This window comes from Zea mays, chromosome 4 (genome assembly GCF_902167145.1).
Source record: "Zea mays cultivar B73 chromosome 4, Zm-B73-REFERENCE-NAM-5.0, whole genome shotgun sequence".
NCBI lineage: Eukaryota > Viridiplantae > Streptophyta > Magnoliopsida > Poales > Poaceae > Zea > Zea mays.
The window spans coordinates 209,494,391-209,504,790 of NC_050099.1; the positions used below are offsets into that span (position 1 = coordinate 209,494,391).

The 10,400-nt window shown below is 44.3% G+C and overlaps 1 protein-coding gene across 5 annotated transcripts; it reads right to left on the reverse strand.

Moving 5' to 3' along the window:
• Positions 1-3,162: 3,162 nt before the first annotated feature.
• On the reverse strand, positions 3,163-9,564 carry LOC606485 (uncharacterized). 5 transcript variants are annotated; one of them, XM_023302238.2, is made up of 4 exons: positions 9,312-9,534; positions 8,062-8,124; positions 3,987-6,562; positions 3,163-3,596 (listed from the first exon to the last, which is right to left on the reverse strand). In XM_023302238.2, the coding sequence occupies exons 3-4, from the start codon at positions 6,555-6,557 to the stop codon at positions 3,435-3,437; spliced, it is 2,733 nt and encodes a 910-aa protein (XP_023158006.1). In that variant the 5' UTR covers positions 6,558-6,562; positions 8,062-8,124; positions 9,312-9,534; the 3' UTR covers positions 3,163-3,434. The 5 variants fall into 5 exon arrangements, with proteins under 5 accessions (XP_023158006.1, XP_023158003.1, XP_023158004.1 ...); XM_023302235.2 differs by having other exon boundaries at positions 3,163-6,559; NM_001112339.2 differs by having other exon boundaries at positions 3,168-6,562; positions 9,312-9,460.
• Between the last annotated feature and the right edge of the window lie 836 nt (positions 9,565-10,400).

The following is a 10,400-nucleotide window of genomic DNA, read 5'->3' on the forward strand; positions in this document are numbered from 1 at the left end:
TACATACAATGAATGGACCGATAACACGATCTCGTGCACGACAACTAAATCTCCAGGTACGTTCTACCCTAGTCAATTGTGTTTCAGAGCTTACGCTTGGGGCCATGGATGTTTTGATGATTAGGTACCTTGGAGAGGACCAGCAAGGACTTGGGAAAGGCCAAGGTGTTGAGGAGGAGCAGCAAGGGCGTCCACAACAGGAAGGAGATCAAGTCCGAGTCGGCTGCGACTCCATCTCGGGTTCCAGGACCAGTCTGCACTAAAAAGGACGCCCAAGATGCATCCGGACTCCGATTGCGATGGCTAGATATGGTTGGAAAGATAACGAGATTATCTAACCAACCCAACTGGTTTCACCCTAAAATTCATCCGGAGTCAACGGGAATCGTCGAAACAAGTCAGCATTCAGATTCTGTTTTGGTGCTGCGACACCGTCTGTTGGGCCGTTGGGCCATGTATCTCGTCGGAGCCCATTAGGAGCGAGTCCAGGGGTCACGCACGCCCTAATACTCTATTTATTCAGCAGCCGCCGCCACATTTAGGTTTGGGTTTTGCTTAGATCAATTCTGTCATCGAACAGTGTCGTCGTCATCGGCTTGTGAGACCCCATCCCGTAATCAATACAATTTTGGTTGCGTTTCTTTCCTGTTCTTGCTTGTGTTCTTGATTGCGCTTGTAGGGATAAGCCTTCGTGGTGAGGTCATTCGTGTGTCATGGGTGATAACCAACGGAGTCGTGGTGTAGTGATTGCGAGGAACCGTTCGCTCGGAGCCTTGGATCATCAACGTCGAGATCTTTACTCAATCAAATTATCGTATCTCACGGAAGATCGGGTCGCGTCTACTATCACCGAACCTCGGTAAAACAAATCACCGTGTCATCCGTCTTATTTGCTTGTGATTTGTTTTCGGCCTCTCTTTCGGACTCGTTTATATTTCTAACGCTAACCCCGACTTGTAGTTGTGCTTAAACTTTGTAAATTTCAGATTCGCCCTATTCACCCCCCTCTAGGCGACTTTCAGTCGCCAAGCTGGGAAGGCCCTTACAGAGTCACGCAGGTGATATCCGGTAACGCCTACTTGGTGCAAACATTACAAGGCAAAGACTTGCCCAAGGCTTTAAATGGGCGTTTCCTCAAGCAGTATCATCCTAGTATGTGGCAAGATGCCTAAGGAAACCGGTGTGATCACTGAAAGTCGCCTAGAGGGGGGTAAATAGGCAAAACCTGAAATTTATAAACTTAAACACACACTAAGGTCAGGGGTTAGCGTAAGAATTAAGCTCAAGTCCAAAAGGATATCTCTCTTGCTAGGAGTTGCTCAAGGATTGCGGATGACGTATGGGAGCCAACTCAAATTCACACTAGCAAGGAAACGTTAGAGAGGGGAAAACAAATCAAACAAGAATCAAGGCGAGTGAACACTATGATTTCTTTTACAGAGGTTCGGCTCCAAAGAACCTAGTCCCCGTTGAGGAGGTCACAAAGACCGGATCTATTTCAACCATTTCCCTCTCTCAAACGGTCACTTAGACCGAGTGAGCCTTTTCCTTAATCTCTCGGGTCACTTAGACCCCGCAAGGGCCACCACACACTTAGGTGTCTCTTTCTTGGATTACAAGTCACTTGAGAAATAGAAGGGAAAAGAAAAAGGCCAAACAAGCGACAAGAGCAACAAAGAACACAAATGATCCTCTCACAAGCCCTAATGCACTAGAGTTGATTTTGGGGCTTTGAGTGGATTGATTTCTTTGATTGTGTCTTGGAGTGTTAGGCTTTTGCTCTTGCAATGAATGAAGAATTCAGAATGCTTGGATCGAAGTGAATGAGGTGGTTGGGGGTATTTATAGCCTCCCAACCACTTCTAGCCGTTGGCTGAATTCTGCTGGCGATGGGCGCATCGGACAGTCCGGTGCGCCACCGGACAACCACTGTGCACTGTCCGGTGCGCGCCACGTCAGCGCAACCGTTAGGGTTCGAAGCTGGTCGACCGTTGGAGCTTTTGTCTTCTAGCTGCACCGGACAGTCCGGTGCCGTCTGACTTCTGCGTTCTAACTTCTGACTTGCACTGTTCATCGTGGCAGGTGACCATTGTTGCGCAGAGAGTCATTGCTTCGCTGGCTCACCGGACAGTCTGGTGGCACACCGGACAGTTCGGTGAATTATAGCGGAGCGCGCCTACATTTTCCCGAGAGTGGCTGGTTTAATTCTGTACGGCCCTGGTGCACCGGACATTGTCCGGTGGGCACACCGGACAATCTGATGCGCCATTTTACAGCACACTCAAGTTCTTTGCTCCATTTTTTATTGTAACCCTAACCGGATTTCTCTATTGGTATGTGTTGAACCTTATGCACCTGTAATAGATAATATCTAGACAAACTAGTTAGTCCATGTGTTTGTGTTGATCATCAACCACCAAAATTAATTATAGGAAATGGTTAACCCTATTTCCCTTTCAATCACATCGTGTTAGTTGGTTTTGGTTCGCTCAGCTCCGCCAAAAGGCAGGGGGCATATGTTGAGCCCCAAAAGGGACGGCCGGACGGTCCGGCCCTAGGGCCGAACGGTCCGCGGTCCAGACGGTCCGCACTGGTGGTCCGGACGGCCCGCGCGTGCGCAGAGCCAATTAGGGTTCCGAGTTTCTTGCTATTGTTGTTGGCTAGATTCGCGAAATTAACTCGAGAGATTTGTTTATAACGAGTCCAGCCCCCCTCTATAAATACAGAGGAATACAGCCGATTAAACATCAACAATCGAATAAATAATCAGTTTATCTCACATTTATTTCTTTTACATTGGAGTAGTTCTAGTCTAGTTCTAGTTTATCCTTCCAATCCCCAAATTATCCGCTTCTCTTCGACTCTACGTTGATTAGAGGAGTCTAGATCGGCTTGCCCAGCCTAGACAACACTTAGGATCTCTCCTCCCCGACGGGGTCCCTCCTGGAAGCGAGATGCAGGCGCCGCCGGCGACCTTCGCCGCCCCTGCGCACGCGCGGACCGTCCGGCACGTTAGACAGGAAACCCTAGCCCTGCCCCAGGTCGCGGACCGTCCGGCCCCTTGCCGCGGACCGTCCGCGCCTGTGCAGGGAGCACCGCCACCGGTTCTCACGCAGTGATTGGCGCCAAAAAGGCACCAACACTTGGGATACACTGAATGCATTATTAACAAAATATAGAAGTTGAATTAAAATGGAACTTGTTCTTACAATAAAATCAAGAAGAGAGGGAAACTGAAAAGGCAGCACAAACTGAGGCCAGCTACCCCAAGACAACCACGATTAGATTGCACTAGTCACCACAAGTATAGATGAAAAAAAGAAAAAAAAAGTATAGATGAAATTGAAATGTGGAGCTGTCGACGGTGTGAATGACAGTACTTATTGGGGAGGGTTGAAATTGAATAGTACTGCAGAAGGAACCATCTGCCACGTCTAAACACGAATCTCTTGGACATGTTGCATCTTATGATGCATTCCGTTGTTGTTCCACTCAGTCAGGAAGTCCCTGTGCAGCTTGACAAGAGAGAGCTTCTTCAGGGAGCGAAGCGATTCAATGCCTTGAGGGACCTTATCCAGCTCCACCAGTGACACAATGTACAGACTTCGATGCATTGGAGCGCACCTTCTCCAATCACCAGCTGCTTGTGCTTGACATTAGGCATGTGCATCAGGACAAGCAACTTCAGGTTGGGAAATGATTAGATTGCACTAGTCACCACAAGTATAGATGAAAAAAAAGAAAAAGAAAAAGTATAGATGAAATTGAAATGTGGAGTTGTCGACGGTGTGAATAGTGCTGCAGAAGGTACCCATCTGCCACGTCTAAACACGAATCTCTTGGACATGTTGCATCTTCTGATGCATTCCGCTGTTGTTCCACTCAGTCAGGAAGTCCCTGTGCAGCTTGACAAGAGAGAGCTTCTTCAGGGAGCGAAGCGATTCAATGCCTTGAGGGACCTTATCCAGCTCCACCAGTGACACAATGTACAGACCTTCGATGCATTGGAGCGCACCTTCTCCAATCACCAGCTGCTTGACATTAGGCATGTGCATCAGGACAAGCAACTTCAGGTTGTGAAATGATCCTGGAGGAAGAACCAATATACTTGCACTACGCATGTTGTTGAGTCTCAGATTTGTGAGGTTTGGCAAATGTGGAGCGAGCATCTCCAGTGGATCTTCTGAAAGGTGGCACCAGCTTAGAGCTAAATACTTGAGGTGTCTCCCATGGCCTTGAAATATTGGGCACTGCAATGTTCGCTGCGCCCATTGCCCTCTGATAATCAACCTGTGGAGTCCTGTGGACCCAGGCTTGAGAGCCTCAATGCGAAGTGGCTCATTTTCATCCTTTGCAGAAAGAAGCAAGTTGGAAAGGAGTGGCATACTTGATAGGCTGGCAAAAATATTTGCACAATCAGCATTAGTAATATTGTCAATCCACAGAGTCCTTAGCTGCATCAGTTTCTTCAGCTGTTCAGCCAAGTCCTTGCTGGCTTCCACAGTCTCAAGAGTCTGAAGTTCTACCAAGCTCGACAGATCTTTAGGCGCTTGCATCCCAACGAAGTACCGAAACTGTGACTGCTTCTCATCAGCATATCTGTCAGCTAGAAGGTGCCGTAGCTTCTTAACCTTAGAGATTCCTCGTGGAAGTTTCTCTATTTTTGTTTGCTTGATATCCAGAGTCTGGAGGTTCAGGAGCTTCTCGATAGAATCAGGTAGTGATCTGACCTTTGTACGGCGCAAGCCAATGTAACGCAGGTTAAACAGATTCCCTATAGACCCTGGCACTTCGGTAATTTCAGAATCTTGTAGCTCGAGAACAGTAAGGTAGCTGGATTCAGACAAAATTGACAATAGCATGTTTGGGGAGGATGAAATTGTTCCAAGTGATACTAGAGTTCGAAGACGTGGAAGTCTAACATCTAGAGATGTACTGTCTTTCCATCCATAAGATGATAGGCGTCGAACATCTTTATCCTTGTCCACCTGTATCATTGCTCTATAGTTGTTTGCAGTGCCAAACCTCTCCTCTTTTGCAACAACAAGGGCAAGATCTCGCACAACATCATGCATTGTACATGTACTCACCCTCCCCTGCTCATCATTTTCCACTACTACAAGCATATTGCGGTGGATAAGTTCCATGAGGTTTCCCTCAGCCACCTCCTCTGCTGTGTTGTTTTCTTTGCTCAATGCAAAGCCTTCTGCAACCCAAAGCCTGACGAGGCTCTCATGTGGTATAGGGTAATCTTCAGGGAAGAGGCTGCAGTACAAGAAGCAATTTCTTAGGTCTCCTGGTAGATCATGGTAGCTCAGATTCAAAACTGCCCGGATATGATCATTTTTTGATAGCTCACTCCGAAGCTGATTGTAAACTTGTTTCCAGATGTAATATGTTTGCGTCCTCGAAGACAATAAGCAAGCTATTGATACAATTGCTAGTGGCAATCCCTGGCACCTGTCTACTATGTTAGTAGCAACCTCCACAAGGTCACTGGGGCACGCATGGTCTTCCTTGTTATAAAAAATCCTTCTGCAGAAGAGATCAAATGCCTGAGTGTTTCTCAGAGGATGGACAACAAGGCGACGAGTTGGCTGAGCAAGAGCAGCCACATGATTCTTCCGTGTTGTGATGATGATGCTACTAGATTGAAGATTTTGGAATGCATCAGACATTTGAAGGTACACTTCCTGGTCCCATACATCGTCCAATACAATCAAACATTTGCGATTATCGAGCTTTTGCTTTATGTTTTCTTTCAAATCATGGACATCCAATTTGTCAATGTTAGGTGACACCTGCTCTTCACGACCAACCTTCATGAGTAACTTCCTAAGCAGAGCTTCTATAGTGTAGGTCTGGGACACGACCATCCATGCTGTAGCAGAAAAATTGGTTTTTTCACGCTCGTAAACATTTGTTACAAGGGTAGTTTTTCCAAGTCCACCCATGCCTGATACTGTTATCACTGTGCTGTCAAGCTCATCAGAATATAGCCATTCGGTGAGCCTTCTCCTGTTATCTTCAATCCCCACAAGATCTTCATCTTTAAAAAGTAGTGGGTAGTTATCGTGCGAACGCTGTCTTTCCATCTCAATTAGCTGATCAGCAACAAGGTGCGAAGGCTCGAACCACAGATTTTTGAGTTCTACAACTTTCTTGATCTCCTTCTCAACCTTGATAACTTCTTCTGCTATTTGACTAAAAACCAAGACATAATGTGACGCTTTAATGAAGTACTTCTTCAGGAACCATTCTTCCTCCATTTGAAGTGTGTGATAGGAGTACATGTCCATTACATCCTCAACATGGTAGGCCACCTTGCGCACTTCCCCAATCCATCCCCTGACGACTTCATCAGTGAGGTATACTGTGCCAATCTTACGTATAACATTGTTCATGGCTGTCAGTTGCATTCTTATTGACTCGATCTTGTCATTCAGATCCCTCAGATTGTTAACCTTTTCAGACAATTTGGCCAGCATTTTCTTGGCAGTTTCATCTGCTAAAGCGCTACCAATCTTTCTCAGAGCAAGGATTATTGCTTCTGCCATTTCTGCTGAAGAAAATGAAAAGCAATCCTGTTACATAACATAATGATGAATTTCATTGAAATGTACAGGATTGAGTTTGATTTGAATGTCCGGACTACGTAGGGCAATTTCTTCTATGGAGACATAACTGCCAGTTTTCCTGGATAATAGTTGCTTCTTTGATATTTAATTTAATACTTACTGCATGAATGTGTAACTTGTTCTTTTTTATTTATATAGAAAAATGCTAGGCTTGGTAATTCTGCAGACAATCATACCAATCAACAGAGTACACTGTGTTAGTACAACGGGAAACGGATGAAAAAACTCCATTGCCTGAGGTCTAATAGGCAATATTTAGTGGCTCATGGAGTTCACCATTTTATTCAAATCATGACAGAAAAAATAACAATGATACAACGAGTTTAGCGCATCAGCCTTAATTTCATCAATATACTATTACACAAAAAAGTTCACATCAAACTATCTCTGAGAAAAATTAAATAAACAGAAGTGAGACAAGCACTAAAATATGGAGAAAAGTATCATGGTTGCACCATGCAGCACATCTAGTTTTGCTACCTTTTGTGCCATCATATAGGAATAGGACATATATCTCTATACCTAATCCAATCAAAAAAGCGTGGCTTCCAAGCTCAAACCTGATGGCAGATGTAGTTGCAAGTTGGCCAAGAAAGCCTAGTGCACAATTATAAAGTTTATTTATAAAAGAATTCAAAGGATCGTTAACATCTCTTTAAACATAGAAAATGTATGTGCAGGCCAGTTTGGTGGAATTGCCAAACTGCTAACTGTCAAGAAAGTGAAATTGTTAACTGCAAGTAAATGTAGGATATGCTATGATATTGGGTAACGCATGGATCAGTGGCAATGATGTGATATCCACTGCATAGTTAAGTACTTTTTGTCTCTGGGACCAGGTGTCCAATGCCACAGTTTCACCATAGTTTCCATAGCAATGAAACAGTTGAAAAAAAATTATATTTGATGAAGTTAAATGTGAAAGATATATGGAAATTATTGTCTGCAAAACACAACTTGCTCGACACCATAACAGGAGGGCCAGGCTAATATCTACTATCGCAATACACGGTAGTCTGTTTTTCTTTTGGATCATACATCACCTTTTTTTTCTGAAACTGCATTCTTCACTTTACTAGGTGAACGCCTAGGCCAGCCTAATTACTTATATGGGTTAATCGACTTCAGCTATCGCCTAGAGAAATACTAAACATCAAAATCATCACTTGTTTAACGCAAGATGTGGCTAAACGCACGTGATACGTCCCATTCAGGGAGGATTGAAGTGAACAATGAAAACAGCATGCGGCGGCCCCGGCAGCAAGTATCCAGCAAGTGAGCACGAGATCTATCTATCTTGTCCAAGAAAATTCATCCGGTTACCAACGAGGAGGCACCAAGTAATGATCCGAAGATTTAATCTATATGATGTGGTAATCGCAAATGGCAATTCCTGTGATAGATAGATAGATCTCGTGCTCACCTGCTGGATACTTGCTGCCGGGGCCGCCGCCCAGGTGCTTGCTCAGCTCAGCAAAAAGAAACCCTGCAGTATTGGATAAGAGCGGATGAAAATGCACTCGAGACAGACATCAAGATTGAAGATGGAGAGATGACGCAAAAGGTTATTTTAATAAAAAAATTAGGAATCAACGGGAGGGCCATCTGAACATTTTCATTAATCGACCGAAGTGTTAGTTCCACCAAATTACAGGGTACGCAAGGTATAAAGAGAGGCACAAGATAGGGGAAAGAATTGTATGAAATCAGATTAGCCGGCCACAGTAACTGCGGTGGCCCTCGCTGTAGACGAGTGCAGTGTGCAGGACTGAAGGCTGCGCAGCGCATCTCTATCCGCTCGCGGGCGGCGTGAAGCCTGCCTCGACGACGGGTTGCAGACTTGCAGTAGCGCCGGCGGCGCAAGAGATGTCCCGACATTAGGAATGGATAGAATCAAGTCAAGGGACTGAGGACCGCGTGGTGCGAAGTGAGCCCAGCACAGCGGAGAGCTCGGAGAACAAATGTGGCAAAATTCCTCAGCTTGGTAAAATTCCTAACCGTTCTTGAACAAGTTCTTTGCAGTTCCGGAGCAATATAATTAGGTGGGGAAAGCTTTTTCCTGGACTCGTTATTATAAGAAAATGAAACCAAAATTACAATGCTTTCACCAGAGAAAAATATTTCTTGAATATATATATTATTAGATCAAGTTCTTGTGCATTCATTTTTTGTCGAAAGCATGGAGGACAATATGGCATGTTAAACAAAAGAAAAAAAATGTTCCTGTATTTTTCTTTCGTTGTAAGGATGGATGTTTCAGGATTTAAAAGAAGACACATCCATAGATTTTTATTTTGCAATTTTTTTAATATAATATAAATTTTGGAACAGTTGATGATATATGTGGACATGTGGTAAGAGAGATTGATAGTCATATTATGGATCAAAATACTTCTACAAATTCCAGGCCTTGTAAGAGAGACCATGGGGTCACAAATTTTGTTTTACTTTGCTAGTTTATTAGAAGCCTAAACTGCAAAACAAATATGCAACATCAGGAGCAAATCACAAAGAAAAAAAAACACTGGTGGCATACGCTGAGAAGTAGGGAAGACACAAACAAATTGTATCTACAGAGGCTGTGAGCTAGCTTTCAGCGGTGAGACGACCATCCAAGGCAAGGCAACGCAGAGCAGAGCAGCAAGATGTTCTGGACCAGAAAGATGTACGCACCTTTCTAGTTCTTCCAGGAACGGAGCTTGCGCTGGTCGGAGAGGATGACAGCAGGGAGACGACCTTGACTGGATCTTGGGACGAGATGCCAACGCGATGATGGTTAGTGGTTCCTTCCAGGCAGCCCAGCTACGCCTTCACTTATCTTGGGCTCAAGCCCTGTTCACTTGTCGCTTCCAATCATATAAACCAAATATTCTAAAGACTTGGCTCGAGGGTATGCGGCCACAACCGGGCGTGCTGGCTGCGGATTAAAGTCAGTTATTCGAACTTTTATGTAATTACAATTTATAAAGACAAAAATAATATAGAAACAGTAGAAGCTGATATGAATTAAAGCTAAGAGAACAAGCCGATGTTCCGTAGGACATGTTTATGTTCTGCGGGCGTCTTGGATGTCCCACTTCCATGTATTTAAAACGTTATAGATAATATTTCTCTCCGTACATTATATTTTATCCCGTAAATATTTATTACCTCTCTAACTATGCTATAGCCAGCCGAGGCCAGCGAGCGTGCGCGCATGTGACACTCTGTCCTCTTTCCCCTCAACCATGACTTAGTGGAAGAGAGAAGCCTCCACATATAAGGGCTCGATTGGTAGAGCTCTACTCCATGATTCTCTAGCTCTGAGAGTTGATTCTCTAATATAGTGATTCTAAATGATTCTCTAGCAGAAGTGAATCTATCTGACGAAAATCGTTTGACAAATAGTATGTGAAGTGATTCTTGAGGGTTTAGAGAGTGGGGAGCAGAGAAGCAAGTTTTTTTTGGCTTCCACCCTCTAGTATAAAATGGAGACTAGATTCATCCCACTCCTGGAGCGATTCAGTTTTTACCATTTGGTTGTGCAGAAGTGATTCTTGCTAGGAGTGGAGCTATGGGACACTTGACCTAACAATGTGACACTATTAGTTCCACTATTTTCTTGCCACACATGGACTTTTGTGATTTTCCCAGGATTTAATTGAATTTCTCAATTGGGTCAAGCCCATAAATTCAACAATGCCCACCAGATCTCAAATACTCATTTACAGCTTGCACTGTTCACTACTGTTTAATATACCAGTGTTTCAGCAGAGATTTTTA